Raw genomic sequence first — 17,185 nt, forward strand, 5'->3', positions numbered from 1 at the left:
TGGGGTGATGGTGAAGAGATAGTGTTCTATGGTTTGTCTCCTTAGTTTTCCTGTTCTTCTTCTCCTCCTCCTGCAACTTCTCTCCCCCCCCATCCTCTCTTCTTCCCCCTCCTCCCCTTCCCCCACCCCATTAAGTTCATAAAACTTGTTGTTGCCCTCATAAACTTCCTCCCACCCTCATACCCCATCCTCCTCCACCTCATCTTCTTGGTTTTCCACTTTTTCTCCTCCTCCTGCAACACCCCCCCCCCCACCCCATCTTCTTTTCCTTCCCCTCCTCCCCTTCCCCCACCCCATTAAGTTCATAAAACTTGTTCTTCCTCCCACCCTCATACCCCTTTCTCCTCCACCTCATCTTCTTGGTTTTCCTCCTCTTCTCCTCCTCCTCCTCCTGCAACCTCTGTTTTTCCTCCTCCTCTCCCTTCTTCTCCTCCTCCTCCTCTTGCACCATCTTCTCTTCTTTCCCCTCCCCCTGCCCCTCCGTATCTTCTTCCCCTTCCTCCCCTTCTTTCGTCCTCCTCTCCTCCTCTTCCTCCTCCTCCTCCCCCTCCTCCTCCTCAGTGTGGCTTGGTTTTGTTGAGCAAGTTGCTGCTGCTCCTCTTGCTCATCAACTTTATCCTTGTTTCCCTCCTTTTCATGAATGTTCTCAGAGTCCTCTTCCTCACTGAACTCATCAAACTCATCATTCTCCTCCTCCTCAAAACCTTCATCCCACTTCTCTTCCTCATTAAGTTCATCAAACTTGTTGCCTTCATAAACATCCTCAAACTCCTCCTCATCACTACTGAACTCCTGCTCTTCCTCAAACTCCTCCTCATCATCAGTAGTGTTCTCAAACTCCTCCTCTTCATCATATCTGTACACAAACTCCACTTCACCACTACTGAACTCCTGCTCTTCCTCAGATGACTCCTCTTCATAATATCTATACTCAAACTCCTCCTCTTCATCAGTAGTGCTCTCAAACTCCTCCTCTTCATTATATCTGAACTCACACACCACTTCACCACTACTGAACTCCAGCTCTTCCTCAGACGACGACTCTTCATAATAGCCATACTCAGACTCCTCCTCTTCATCAGTAGTGCTCTCAAACTCCTCCTCTTCATTATATATGAACTCAAACACCACTTCACCACTACTGAACTCCAGCTCTTCCTCAGACGACGACTCTTCATAATAGCCACACTCAGACGACTCCTCTTCATCGCTGCTGGACTCCTCCCCCTCGCTGAGTCTTGGCAGCAGGCTCTGGTTAAAGGTGGAGATGGACACGTGCATCGGGCTGCCGTAAACCTAAAGTTTCAAAAGAAAAGCATCAAAGTCAACATTTCTCCTTTTTGTTCTGTGCTGTAGATGATTATCCTGTAAGTTGTTTACATGAAGTTTGTATTTCACAGTGAGAAATGGATTTAATGGGTTCAGACAGTCTCAAACAGCAGTGGAGGTTGGCAGCTGGATAAAAACTGTACCTTTCTGAAGCGGAAGGCAACAGAGCAGAAGTCTGGGAGTTCCACAGGTGATTCATCATCGCTATGTTCATCATCGCTGCACAAGTCTGAGCGGGCTGCAGGGATCACAGGAACAAGCAACATGCATTAAGTCATGAAAAAAAGGCAGACGTGATATTTATCCTGAGTGAAATTCCCACCAGGCATCACTGAAAAAGCAGGTTGCTACCCAAAAACAAACTGGAAACCCTCTAATGTTTGTCCATGAGCACTAAAATAGTAAAAGTCTGTCAGACATGAATCTAGGATTGTTAAGGTGTGTGTTGGCACCTACAGTCAAAGTAGCTGGTGTCTTCCTCAGTCTTCAGTTCGGGGACAAATAGAGGCTCCTGACTTAGGAGGTTGTTCCAGTCCAGACCCTGGAAAAATGGATGCGCCTTCACCTCAACGGCTCCTCCTGGAAAACAAGTGAGACAAACAGACATTTGCGTTGTATATCGACACATCTTGGGCCTGGCCTAAGAGCTGTACCTGACCCCGTCTCTGGACACTTTTAGTCTTCCCAAAATCAAAAATACGAGAGAAGGAATGGCTTTAATCAGTGTGACTGCTTTAACATGAGCTGTAATCGTTAGCATGTCCAGCTAACTAGCTTACTGCCTACAGTGGTAACCGATTGTTACTTCACGTTAATACCTAAGGCCAGGGAGCAAATCATTACCTATTGTAAATACATTTTCTGAGGCTACAGGATACTTTAAAAGAAGCCCCGTTCACAATAGCACATCCACTGTGTAGGATTTTCCCACCGTGTGTAAGATAAACTATCACAGTTCTGCATATCGTAGCCACAGACTGAACTTTGGTGGTAGAAAATCATGAGATGCATGTACCACATGTACAACAGTTAATGACAAAATAGCAAAACAATGCTGTATTTTTCAATGTTTAGAAATCAATTTGTGTCATTCTTGAATCTGAATCTGAACTAAAACTCCTTATTTCTTCATTCAAGATCCAACTTAATGCAATTTAACTGAAATGTGCTCATGGTCTATGTTTTTGATATATTCTGCTGGCTGACGAAGAGACAAACAGGAATGAAAACAGGAAGGAACTTTGAGGAAGGTAAAGATGTGATGCTAGCTTACAAAATTTTAAAAAACAAATCTATTTGTGCCCAGTCACTGTGGTGGCATTTCATTAGTGCTGTAAGGTACTGTATGTCTGGAAACAACCTGGAGCCCACCAGGTTGTTCTCCCATCAGTTTATCTGTTTCCCATCCTGTCTCTATCCACATCCTCATCATTAGTAAATCTGCCACTAACCTGTACCCAGCCGAATAATAGCGTTCTTTCGCAGGAGAAGGCTGATGAGGTCCTGGGCGTCAGTGGGCGGGGCTTTCTCCCCCTCCGGCCAGCTGATATCGTCTGAGGAAAAAAGCATATCAGTGATCCAATAACAGAATTAAAAACTTTAACTACATCACCACAAAGCCACTGAATGAAAACAATCTTACAAGTTAAGGATTAATATACCAAATCTAAAAGAAACAAAAAATTAAAGCTACATTTTGCAAGATTTTTATGAAAATCACAAAGTAGGATAATGCACATTTTTAATCATCTTTTAAAATAAAGAAAGATTCATTTAGATTTGCTAGCATGACAAATGTGTAGAAAGGGTGCATGTGATGAAAAGATAACAATGAACTGAAGTAAAGATTCTTACCGTCGACCACCCGGTTAAAGAGGTCATTGAATGTGTCCCCATTAAAAGGAGGTTCACCCACCAGGAACTCATACAAAATGATGCCCAAGGCCCACCAGTCTACAGGCTTTCCATAGCCTCGCTTCAGGATGGTTTCTGGAGCAATGTAGATTGCGGTGCCCGCTACCTGAAGGTAGGAATCAGAAAATGATAAATACAACGATCCAGGTTTGAGCTAAAATAAGCACAGAAGAAAGAGAAGAAACTAACCTCTTTATCAGTGAACTCACGGACGATTCTCTCGACAGGTTCCATTTGGAGGTCTCCTGTCATTTGCACTGGACCGATCTTTGCCAGTCCAAAGTCAGTCATCTTAATATGACCCGTGGAACTGATCAACAAACTACAGTGGAAGAAAGCAGAAAAATATCTCATGTTAGATTTAACACCAATCCCAAAACACGAACTTGAGATTAAGTTTCTGGGAATTCTGCTCCAATCATAGTTAACAACTGTAACTATGCACGTCAGGTCTGTCAATATGTGTTTTAAAAGTTTGGAAGGTGATGCCTTTCCAAAATCAAAAACAAGAGGAAAAGTGTAAGGAATGTGTGTTTATCTGTTTTGACCGTAGCATGTCTAACTAACTAACTAGTTTACAGTCTCCTGTTGTATCCAATTGTTACTTCTTCACTGCATTAACTTCCAAAACTAAAGAGCACATCATCAACTAACTACTAACTACTATAAGCTGTCAGTGTAGCATGATCAGCTCTGCCCTGTCCTTTATTGGATTTGGGGAACTTTACGTTTTAACAACTGGTTGTCTAAGGTAGCATTACGCTTGCAACACATTGGTTAGTTCTCATTCTGAAAGTCTATTTCTCTTGAAATGTTAAAAGTGAAAAGACAATGTTAGAAAATACAAACAATAAAGCATGAATCTAACTTGTCTAGTTTTCCAACTATGTAAGCTAAGCAACCAAACAGGCTTATGTTTGAAGAAAATGACAGTCTCATCTTGAATTTTTCATTATCATACTTATAAATACTATGGCTAACTAGCTCTACGCTGCAATACAAGAACAACGCTGCTCTTTTTTGACTGGGACATCAGCTTTAGCCTCAGTCTTTTAGCACCATATCATGTATGTAGCCATCAAGTGAATATTTACACACAATTCTCGTTCTAAAACAAGTCAGCTGGAAACATTCAAAAGTCAGCTGGAGACAGTGTGTGTTCAACCAGTGTTCAAGGTCAGCTTAATTAGCTAGTTAGCTACAGATGTTTAAATCCATAAGTGGCAGTTGTCATTTCAGCCAGTAAAGTTTCAAAAAGTATAATAAATCTTAAGTGATTTATCTATGAACAGCGAGCTTGACAGGCAAGAGTAACAAAGAGGACTTTGTTTAGCGAACAGCCAATTAGATGTTGTAAATGTTGTTTAATGGGACAGATTGATGACTCACTTGCTGGGTTTGAGGTCCCTGTGGAGGATGCCGTAACTGTGGATATACTCCAAAGCCATGGTGGTCTCTGCGATGTACATCCTGGCCATATCCACAGGAAAACGTTTCCAGTCTTCTAGCAGGGAGGCACAATCCCCACCTAAAAGGACAGGAGGAGATATAAAGAGGTTAGATACGATATTTAGGTCCATAGATAATAGAGGAAAGTCAGTTTAAAGCTCATTTATCTGCTCTATCCCTCTCTAAACAAACATAACACTTGTATATGTGAGCATGCACAATCCATCCAAATCAACCTCCTTACCTGCTACATATTCCATCACCATGCGGACGTCCCTCTGTGTGTCAAGTGAACAAAACAACGAGACAACGTAGGGACTCTCGGTGAAGGTGAGGATGTCTCGCTCTGCCAACACCTGCCGGATGTCGGATTTTCTGGTGAAGTTCTGCCATTTTATTATTTTCATGGCAAAAGCTTCACCGCTGAGCGTGTGGCGCACAAGGTTTACAGACCTGCACAAGAGGGAAAAGGAAACATGAGCAGCTTCTACTACTGAACATCAGCTCTGATTTGACAAGAAACTGTCCGGGAAGATTCTTAATGTAAGCACAAAAAAATTCTATGGTATGACATCCTCGTTACAGTTTCTTTTCTGCTTTGACTGGACTCTGTAGTGTCCAAAGAGTCGGTTAGAACATAAAGAAGTCTTACTCACCCAAAGCCGCCACAGCTGACCCGCTTGATGGTTTCAAAATCACTCTCTACTGGTTTTCTGAGAGGAGGACTGCAAACTGAGCGGGTCTAAATCAAACATACAAAAGAGACAAAAGCTCTGTAATAAATTAATAAACTAAATACAAAAAGTATGCACTACAAACAAAGGGATGTGTGTGTTTCTTAGAATCAATTTGGGAAAAAAACACCTACCTCATGGAGGAGTTTCTCCAGTTTATTTTGCAGCTGCACTAGGTATTGGAAGCTGACCAGACCATTCTGGACCGTGTCGTCACAGTCCATGGCCAGCTCCACCAGCTGTCTCTGAATGAATCTCAGGGCATAAGTGGCCTGGAGCAGACCACTGTTTGAGAACTGTGCCACTGAGTTCATTTGGGCTGATTTCTGGGACTGAACAAGGATGGAAGACAGAATTCAAAATCATGATTATTATTTCTATTTTAGGCAAGAGTTGAAAGTAAAAGACTGTAAATGAGGACATAAAAGTTATATGATCTAAAGGGTCTACGTAATCAGAAACATCTTGAAATCTTTTTCAACATCAAGTAGTAGCCAGTGCAAAGATGTTCAAATTGGGGACATACTGTATGATCTACCTTCCTTGTTCTTTTTTAACATTTAGAGGCAGTATTTACAATATATAATAACTCAATGTAATATAGTAGTTTATTAAGTCTTGCTGTAGTGTTTTGCCTACTGAATATAAGTTAGTGTTACAAAAACAATTGTGACCCCATTTTTAGATAGAGTCACAGTCTTTGATAGAAGAAAACTGATGCTCAGCAATATATAGGTATGTTTGACAGACTTATACACACACACTAACAGTTAACCTCAGTGTTCGATCAGCTAATCAGTGTTTTGTCCATAAATGACTCTCTACAGCAACTGCTTATGGATTTAAGTGTAACACCTGTTGTACAACTAACAAAATCGCAGAGGAAGACTCTGACTTTCAACTCAAACTGTGTCCGTGATGCCCCCAAAAATATATATTTTATTTTTATTAAAACCTTTCATCCACAACACATCTCAAATGAGTGACATAAAATAATTCCCACTTAACATGAAAACAGCCAAAACCAGTTTGTGTTAATGCCTAGCTAGTAGCTGGTAGCTAGTAGCTTGCTGCTGATACTGTAGCCTAGCTAAAAATGACCTGTTTGTGCTTTCAGAAGACACCTAGGACAAAACGTTTTCCCCCCCTTTTTTTATGAAATATTGAATAATTAAATATATAATTAAATATAAAAATAATAATTAAAATAAAATAAAGCGTTGGTTAAAAAAAAAAAGAAATACTTACTGCTGTTAGCTGTTGCTGAGGTCCCATGATACCGTATGTCAACTTGTCAACTTTTTGTTGAAGATGAAACGGGCAATGCAAGCTGTTAACTGCAGATGCACTGAAAATTCAGTTTTCTAACACTGAACTTTGTTCTTCAACAGAAAGGAACAGTTTATGTCTTTCTTTCGGACGCTACTGGAGCTACTGAAGTCTGACTGTCTTGTGTGAGATCAATCACCGCAATGAAAAGTCTCTCTGCTTACTGAAAGTTCCAACATTCCACATTCCATTGTATTGTGATGCCATAAATATGTCACAAAGATATAGAACCTTTGATGTGTCATAATGACTGTTCTGAGATGGAACAATATGGCAGCCATCTTACCTCATGGGTCCAGTTTTAAAATGGCTGCAATTGGAACCTATGGTGAATGAGGCTTATGTTGTCTTTATAATCCTTGTATTTTCTATCAATACACCAATACTGTTTTTTATTTAAAGTAATGAGTGTAAGACACCTGTGTCTGTCTAGCATGAAGCACAAAAACAAAGATTCTGATAGAAGTTTGATTATTATCGCTCCAAGAGAACAAATCATGCTTTCAGTCACAAAGATAATCTCATTGTTGTGCATTTATATTGCACAACAATGAGATTTTATTTTTTCAATTTTGCCTGAATTTCATATGTAAGAACTGTCTTTGGTATTCTCAATGGCTTATATACTACATTAAGCAATATCTTTTTATATAGAAATCCTGAATAGATTCAGTATTATGGCCTATTTTGGCCATAGGGCAAGATATATTTGTTAATTTTACAGGGGGCTTTGGCCATAGTAAATATATTTATTTTAAGCTCTAAGAGCATTTTAAATCAAACTTTTCAATAAATGCATTAAACTATGCATTGTAGCATTAAACCTTGACTTCCATTCTCCAAATTCTGGCTGCCTTTTCAAGAAACAGGAACAGAGTAACAGGGCAAGAAATGTTCTTGTTCATCGTCCTGCTCAAGCACCCAAAGGTGTTATGTTGGCACCTTTGGTCCACCTGTGAAATGTAAAAGCAAAAGTTTGTCCAGCATACGAAATGAAGGCAACAACTGTAATCATAGAGACATGAAGACAAGCTCTTAGATCTTTACGGTTCCTATGCCATTAAAAGTTCATTCTTCACACAAAAAATAACTGCTTTCCTGACATCCTCATTAGAGGTTAAACTGAAAGTTACACCCTGTAATTAAAAGGGTGGGTGGAGGGTTGCGTGGGTAATACTTACTCGATACTTGTTGTGATGCCCAGCATTAGGGTAAGTTTTAGAAGTTCGCCATGTGAAGCCTGAGGAGCTCTGGAAGTCTTCAAACCATCTCTTTGCCTCTTCCTCACTGGACAGCTTCACTGGCTGCCCTTAAATTGATGTCTCACTGTCACAGTGTGGCTGTACTGCTCTGGCATTAATTTCTGTCAAAATAGGACGCTGACTTCAAATAATGCCTACCTGTCCATCACAGCAAGCTATCACAGCACTATAACCAAGGCTTGAGCCTCACAATGTCTGTCTGTGAGTGTTCAGCTCTCACTTTTGTAGCTTCTAACTGAATCTCTGTGGTTTGAAGTTTAGTTTCTCTACTGTATTTTTGTTTGTACTTTCAGATATCTGCCTTATTTTACCGTTTCCAGATCACTTTCAGCTCTGTTAGAGCCACATTAAGTTACTGCAGATGAAAACATTTACTGCTGCTGCTTCATATTAAAAAATTTCCGTTGACAAACTAACGGAAGGCTTTTATTGTGAAGAACTTACAGGAAATTAATTGTGTTTATCCAACATTGAACAGCCTCGACTTTGACCACTAGTCACAGCCATGATTAACAGCCCGCTACTTTTCAACTCAAGAAAAGGGCGTCATCAGTTAGAAACACACCCTCAAGTGGGCAGCCGCGTTGTAATGGAGATGCAAATCCCTGCTGTGCTGGGCTGACGCTAAGCGTCAAACCGAGTCAAGTTCAACCAGCACTTGTATGGAAAAGGCCTAATTGTCTGTCCATTATCTTAGCTATCTATCGAATTCATTACCGCTACACTTTAGATAGATAGCCAGATAGATAATGTTAGTTTGATAATGCTAAGTGGCTTATTTTTGCTAGCTATCAAGCACAGGCAGTAATAATAATATAAGAATGTATTTTAAAAGCAAACACACATCTACACACTCATTTTGATGTTAAAAGGGCTTAACTTACCATGTTCCAGATGTGTGACGTCTTTGATGGTTATTACTACTGTCTAAACCAGTCTGAACACAGAAAAATAAATAAATAAAATAAAAACAATTTGCGCACTTGTAACTACTTTTTTTTTTAGACTTCCTTGAGATACTTGAATACATGTTCCATACAGTTTATTTCTTTATTGCAAACTGTCAGCATACACAGCATCAAAAGAAAACATCAGAGTCATGTACATATTGACACAACATTGAGAATACAAAATGAAAAGCAGTGTCAAACAGAAAAAGACAACAAAGACGAAACATAATTAACGTAAAATAAATAAATCAAATAGAAATAAAGATGTGAATAACATGACAATAAGTTCACTTAAAAACTTTAAAAAGCATTGCATACATTCATTGTTTTGATTGCTTTATTGTTTTGTGAGGGAGAAATCATTGACATATTCTTCCTGCTCCTTCATAAATACAAAGAATTGAGGTTTTTTGCTTGTAAATTTACATTACGAATGTGAAATTTGGTGAGAAGTAAGATTAGATTAATAAGGAAAAATGCATAATCGTCTTTGTCACTATAATCAAAGCAACCAAATATATGACTTCTATGGTAAAAAGAAAAATCTGAGAAAATATTGTCAACTATAAAATTATCAACATCTTTCCACAGTTCATATGTAAATTCACAAGGCCAAAATATAAATGGGAGCAAGTTTCAGGATGTAATTCACAGAGAGAGCAGTTTACATCTATGTGACTCTTTTAACTTTTGTAAGAAATGTTTTTGTGTTTCAGTTTGTTTGATATTGCTCCTTCCTGTTGCCCTCTCTTCAGAAATGTTCAATGACTGCTGTAAATAATAGATAACTAACCATTTACCGTATGTAAAACTGTCTTCGATATAGTTGCTATAGACTCTCATTCAAAAACATTTTGAAACTTTCATGAAATTTAAACGTTTTTTTGTATCTCAGGAACGGAAGGTCGTAGGCGTTTGGGACCAAGACCAGCGTGTTCGGGGTACATGTAACCCCCCGCCCAACCTAGGTGTTGGTTTCAAGTCGCTATCACTTACTGTTCAGGAGTTATGAATTTTAACATATTTTTTGGCAGAGATACAGAACTTTTAACGGAGACACTTTCTCATAACTCCCAGGCCGTAAGTGGTACAGCCACCAAATTTGATGTGTGTGATTGTCTCTTCCCACTGCCAATGTGTGCCAAGTTTGGTGCCCCACTGTCTTCCTTTGATATAGATGCCACAGACTCCCTTTCAAAAACCTTTCGAAACTTTCACAAACATTTTTATGTATTGGGAATGGAAGTTTCCATGATCATCTCATTCTACTATTGGTTTTTCCTTACCGTGTGATAGTGTGTCTTTTCGATGTATCACTTTTTTAAGCCTATAAGCAAGCCTATTGCTGCTTCTGCTGCTAGCGATGCTGCTGCTAGCACATACATATGAGGTACCCTCCACAAGCACTGCTCCTGAACCCTCCACAAACACTGCCCCAAATCACTCTTCTCTTTATGGTTCAAAGAAGAAATTGACAGGCTAATTGATGCTAAAGAGTGAAATGCCTGTGCATGCGTTCACATAAACATGAAATGTATCCTGTTAATTTCCACACTCCTTGTCACACTCTTTTTATTGCTTAATTTAACTTCTGTTTGTGTTTATATACTTTTCCTTTTGCTGCATCTGACTATTTTTCTGCTGCAACATCCTAATTTATCCATGGCAATGAATATGGTTTGATCTGGCCTACTCAATCTGAAGTGATGCTTCTCTACCAGCTACCGGTTACATGGAGTTCACTCAAACTAACTTTTAGGCTATCGCCAATATAGTCATCCAATTTCCCAACCATATTAGTTAGCAAACATGCTTCTAGCTAGCCCATGTCTGCATTTCACACCCTTAATATCTGTGGCCTTTTATTTGTTTTTACAAATGCCAGGCATCAAATCAACACATATTTCTTTTTTACTCACCTTTTGCTCTTCCATTAATGAAATGACTTCCTCTGGGACCCCTCAAACACGCAAAAACTTACTTAAATCCAACATTTTCAGTAAGTGTGTGGTTCCCCTTCTGCATGACGCAAAGTGACTCTCTCAGTGAAGTTGGTTCCTTACAGGTACCCATACTTTTGACTTCATTCTCAGAATAACATTAAAGTCAGAATTCTGATATTAAATTCAGCAGCCCCATGCACCAGCTTTCTGTAAGTTCTCTCCTAAGTCAGGGTGTGAAGTCCACACTAAATGATATGTTGAAACTAGTTAGTTTGAAACTAAAGCTGTTTACGTTTGGTTGCACCACAGAGACGTAAGATTGATCTTGGCTACACTGGCGTTAAGTCCATACTAACCAAAATATTGTTGTAGAAAATGACGTTTTTATTTTCTGTGTCAATCAGGGAAAAGTACCATCCTTGATTCAGTGTTTATTACTGCGTTGTCAAAGTACATAAACAGGATGAAAACAGTCAGGCTGATAATCTGGGACAAGGTTGTTGCCTTCCACAAATTAGGGCTTTCATATTTCATTAATACTAACCAAATAATAATGCTATTGCTATTTGTTAGGTTTATAGACTGCAACTTTGTCACGTTACATCTGTGGTGAGTACTTTTCATCATCATTGCTTTAGAATTTACAACATTATGATCCTCTCAGAAAATAAAGTACTTGTGTCACAAATCACTGTGTATATTGTTTTTAATGTTACATTACTTTATAGGTTAAAACCTGTCATGCTCATTAAGTGTGTGCAAAAAAAAGCTTGTGCCCAATTGTCTTTGTAAACTTTGCTACGCAATACCGAAGACTTTAAACAGCTAAACGGCTATAATTAACAGCTAAAGAAGCTAACGTTCATCACCAAACCAACAAAAAGGTAACTAGGACAAAGCATTATGATTAGATGCTTACTATCTTATAGCCTTGGTCTACAGCTAGTGAAAAATAACAACAGTAACATCAAGAGGTGAAACCGTCAACTACAACACAGCTAATATAATGCTACCCTATTATTGAAATGCAATTGTAACGTTAAACACACATATAATGATAGCCCACACTGGCAAACTGTTATATATTAATAGTTGTTAATTAGAACGTTATCTGACCCCGCATATTTACTTGCCAGCACCGTAACTTCAGTGTCTAACCTTACAAGTTTAGTGCTAGTCCTATGAAATAGTGTAATACTATGTTGACGTTAGTTTGTATACTGTTTCAGGGATTTCATCATCCTGCTCTCAAAATATAAACAGAACAAAGAATTGTTGTAATCAAAATTGAACAACTTTCTAACCAATAAAAACAGACAACAAATATGGGAGGACATTACAGATGCCATAAATTCAAAAGGAGTGGAACACGGGGATGTGAAAGAAGTGAGGAAGAAGTGGAGCGACCTAAAAATTCAAGCAGTTGAGGACTTTCCACAAAATGTCCCAACAGGAGGTGGACCAAAGCCAGACATGGGGCCATACTCCTGACTAATTTTGGACATTGTTGGACAAGACTCCCTCTCAGTAATTGACATTTCATATGGGATTGAGAGTGGAACAGCAAAAGAAACTCCAGCACCGGTTTCATAAGCATCTCTCCCACCAACAGCAGCACTAGCCCTCCTTCTTACAGCTGAACAACCTCTGCCTCCACCTGCAGAAGTGTGGCTGCTTGAACCACCATTGCTCCAACCTTCAGAGCCCACATTTACTGGACCGGATATAGACAGTCAGCCTACACAGTCCCCTGAGGATAGGTCCAGCAGCCACCCACCACCAGCCAAGCATGCTAAACGCAACAGGAGGCCTCCTGCTCCTAGCACAGAAGAGGATGTTAACACACTAAGATGTCACCTGTTTACTGCTGAAATTGAGAAGCTCACACAGGAAACACAAAAGATTCAAGCAGAAAAAGAAAAAAATGAGCTTGAAAAGATAAAATTAAACATAGAAATATTTACAATATTTACTACAAGAAGATCTAAAAGCATTATTTTTAGACAGTAAAAGAATGAACAATTCTTATAATTCAGTCAACTGTTACTAACACTGTTGGATTGCAGGTAGAAAGAATGAAAAAGAAAAACATTAAGAAAAAAATATATAAATTTATTAGAATATTTATTATAGATTATTATATTAATTATATATTTTTTCAATTAGATTTTTAAATTATTAGGTATTGTTATTTACACATGCAGTTTCATATTTCAAATGTGTTTTATTTACAGTAGGCCTACTAAATACACTTACTGCAGTAGCAATTTGCCTATTCTTATGTGAGGCTTTTGATTTGCAGCTCATCCAAAGTCGGATGCAGTAAGGTAGGCCAGGACAGTGACTGCCTCAGTTGGCAGGGGGTCCTCATTGTCAAAGGGAATATCTATGTCACCCTCATCATCTGCATTTTCTTCCTCCACCAGTGGTTAGGATTATCCACATTATTGCCATGTTGTGAAGGACAATGCAGGCATCGGCTACAGCTGCAGCTCTGTCAGGCTCCATTAAGATGCCTATATGAAAATACAGCTAAAAGTTACACTAGTGTTATTTTTCAAATTGACTAAAAGTACTTCAAGCCAGATCAATGCATCCATTGAAAACAATCAATCATGATCATAACTTTACCAACCATCAATTAGGCTATACTGGTAAGAATTTGTCTGCTTTTAACACTGATTTGTAAAATATATAGCCAAAATAATGTAGGCAATGATTTTTGATTGAAACCTCTTTCCAAACAGGCCCATCAGTTCTTCAGAACACCTGTGCACGTCTCCACCACATTTCTTGTCTTTGTGTGTGCTGAATTGTAGCGCTGCTCATGGACACTTGCTGGGTTTAGGTATGGGGTCATAAGCCATTTTATCAGGGGATATCCTGAGTCTCCCAGCAACCTCCCAGGGTATCTTCCTGCCTCAAAGTCTCTCCAAAGGCTAGACTGCTTGAGGATGACGCTGTCATGCTTTGCCCCTGGCCATTTGATCACAGCATTTGTAATAACAAGGTCAGCATCACGCACAACCTGTGCGCTGATTGAGTGGCATCCCTTCCTGTTCACAAAATCATTTCATTGTCTTTGGGTCCCTTGATTCTGATGTGGGTGCTATCTACACAGCCAAGTATGTCAGGGAAACTGTTAGAGCTTTTGACGGGTCATGTTTTGTTGCTCAGGCTGAGTTGGAAACTTAACATAGAAGTTTAAGCGCTGACATGATGATAGTGCGACTGATCTTATTGCTCTACATACAGTAGATTTATGCACTTGAATTGAATTACCAACCAGGTTTTGAAATATCTTATTGTTAGATACACTTGAAGGGAATGGTAGCAAAAACTCGCTTACATCCAAATGGCTGGATTCCATGGCTACTCCATAATTTGCTGAACCATCTTTAACACAATAATCACAGATTGTTAGACAAAGCTAAGAATAGGGGTCCGTTTGTCATCCGTTCACTCAATTATTTAATTCAATCTGAACAAACTGTCTCACAGGGCTGATCAAGTAAGTCATCCTCCGCCACAGTGCTGGCAGACGTTGTAAGTTGTTGGTTTCTGAGGATTTCCTCCTGGTACTCAATAATTTTGTCCAGTTTCATGAGTACTTTCACTTGAAGGTCTGAAAAAAGATCTCTAATAACAAACAAAGAGTTGTTTATTAATTATTAATAGTAGCTAACTTAGATATCTTTTCAGTTAGCTAGTCCAGCTAAAAAGTTAGCAGATGCTTATTCAATGGTAAGTTATTAGCAAGCTTAAATTAAGAAGTCAAAACCTTCTGAAATTATGTTACCAGTATTCAACCACATTAAACACTGTTTGACCACAAGATCATGCACCTTAGCATTATAAATTCTTTCCAAGAGCTGGGTAAAATGCGGCTGTCTGCCTGTTCTGCTGCTTCTCCCTGGTCTGGTCTGATCAAAAAAACAAAAAAAGAAAAACAATTCGTGCACTTCTAACTATTTTTTTTCAACTTTACTGAGTAACTTCAATACATGGAGTATACATGTTCCATACAGTTTTTTGTTGTCAAAGTTGCTGTAAATATACTTCACAGTATAAAAATAATAACTGATATAAACGAAACGATATAAAAGAACTGAATAATATCAAATTAAATTGCACAACAAATAACAAAATGTAGGGAAATAAGAGTAACAAAAACAAAACAAAACTTTCAGGGTCTGCTAAATAACTGGAGTAAATTTAAAATGTCTAAATAATCTAATAGTCTTCAATAGTAGTCAAATATGTCATAAATCAGTATCTTTAAAAGTATAAAAGGAGGGTAATCTTTTAAGCCATATCATATTATGGTTATAATATTTTGCCTAGATATTAATCAATTTAATTATGTAGGTTTCATCTGCCAAGAATTTGGGATTGTTAAAATAAATGAGTATTATATCAATCTTTGTTAGTATATCTTTGTCAACATTTTTTGAAAGGTTCTCTTGTAAATCAAACCAAAAAGAAGCATGAAAACAGTCTACAAATACATGTTCAATAGTTTACCCTTCAGAAAAAAAGAATTTTATAGTAATTGTTCATTAATGTAATGCCACGCCAATTATCAATGATTAAAGGATCCATATTTGTTTTTGGAATTAAGGTTATTAGACCCTGTTTCACTGAATGAGGTAATTCTTCTTTACTTATGGCTTCAATGTATATAGCAAGCAGAATTTTGCAATTTCGGTAGAAAATGCCATAACCCTAACCCATAGTCATTGTCAGAAACTGCAAATTTCCAGCACTATCCAAAAGATTTTTTATGACCTCAGGAAATTCCCTATTACATAATAGTAAACTACTAGATTTCCAATCATTGAAAACCCTTTTGTTATTTTGATTTGTAAGATTTAGTAGGATTTTTTTTATGATCAGTCATTATAGCAGGCCAAATTTTTACTTCTGTGACCTATCTTTCAATATCCTTTGAAAGTAGCCAAAAGCCAGATCAAAGATCAGTTGGGTTATGATATCTCTATATTTCCAGAAAGTTTGACCAGTGACAAAGCGAATAGGGTTGTTCTATCCATCTTTGGATCTTTAGGGGTGTCTGTCCAATTGTGTGACCATACAATATTAAAGTCTACTCCCAAAAGAGTTGGATTGAAAGGTATTTATTTGTGAGGGAATTAAGAACGCCCTGTAGCTCCCCAATAAGGAACAGTTTAAAGAGTCCAAGTTATATCCGTAAATATTCCCCAGAAAGACAAAACAATCATGGGTAACTACTTTGATTCTGCTGACTGACTGTGAGTTCCAAATGACACCGCTCACTCATGAGTGTACACAGCTTGAAAGCGGTCCATATCTGGAATGGTTTCGAGGTGGAGCGGCCCAGAGTCAGTTGCCATCTGGGTACTGGAATTACAAACCAAAAGACCCAGACTCAGATTCTCTAAAGGTTTCACAAAATAGCCAATAGAGAACATTCAGGGAATGTTCCCTGAATGTTCTCCAAAGGTTTCTCAACGATAACCTTTAGAGAACCTTCAAGGAACATTAGGGAGTTAAAATTAATACTAAATTGTGTTAAATGTTTGTTTATGAGTGAAATATTACATTTAAAACAAAACAAAAATGAAAATCACTTCAATAAACAAAGCAAAGCAAAAATCTTGGCAGTATGCAGATTTTCATAATTACATTTGAACTCAATATAGATTTACTCCTCTGTTAGCTCAGTTTGCTGTTGCGTTCTGCTAGTATTTAGGACAGTGTGAGTAATGTGAACTTTCTTCATATACTGGTTATTAGCGCTAAAAATGTAAGTGTAGATGTGGATGTATAAAATGAAACACATGACATTTATTTTATAGACAATAAGTTCTCTATTGGTTGGATTATGTTACATGGTTTGTACAAGTTACATAACAGCCTCCATATGGTGGAAGTACTGCTTCAATACCTTCAGATTGACAGTCTGCCACTATCTACATTTTTGATGAATGGATTCTGGGTGTATGGTTCTTGATGCCATTTAAATAGAGAAAAAGTTATGAAGAAAAGATAATTTTTCTTACTATGAGGCTACACTGTGGGTCAACATTGTTTATATCAGCTTTATTTTAAGTGCAATGAATTTAAAAGCACATATATTGACTGGACCATGTACGGAAACACACTGATGTTCATAGTGCTGTTGGGAGGAACTATGGAGGAAACTCCAAACTCTGTTTCAGTCTGACAGACAGGACAAGCAAAGGAAATAATTCTGTTTGATGCAGAGAGCTTTCAGTACTTTAAAAAGAACCAAA

General features: G+C 38.2%; 1 protein-coding gene across 1 annotated transcript; it reads right to left on the reverse strand.

Annotated features, from left to right (window-relative positions):
• Positions 1-486: 486 nt before the first annotated feature.
• On the reverse strand, positions 487-8,226 carry LOC121883874 (microtubule-associated serine/threonine-protein kinase 3-like; the record flags this gene model as incomplete). The annotated part of the gene is made up of 12 exons (XM_042392339.1): positions 7,937-8,226; positions 6,675-7,708; positions 5,561-5,758; positions 5,349-5,434; positions 4,937-5,145; positions 4,633-4,771; positions 3,433-3,565; positions 3,184-3,349; positions 2,781-2,882; positions 1,786-1,908; positions 1,473-1,567; positions 487-1,296 (listed from the first exon to the last, which is right to left on the reverse strand). Coding segments are annotated over exons 2-12 (2,088 nt in total), but the record flags the coding sequence as incomplete, so codon positions are not given.
• Positions 8,227-17,185: the final 8,959 nt, after the last annotated feature.

Source organism: Thunnus maccoyii, chromosome 18 (genome assembly GCF_910596095.1).
Source record: "Thunnus maccoyii chromosome 18, fThuMac1.1, whole genome shotgun sequence".
Lineage (NCBI taxonomy): Eukaryota > Metazoa > Chordata > Actinopteri > Scombriformes > Scombridae > Thunnus > Thunnus maccoyii.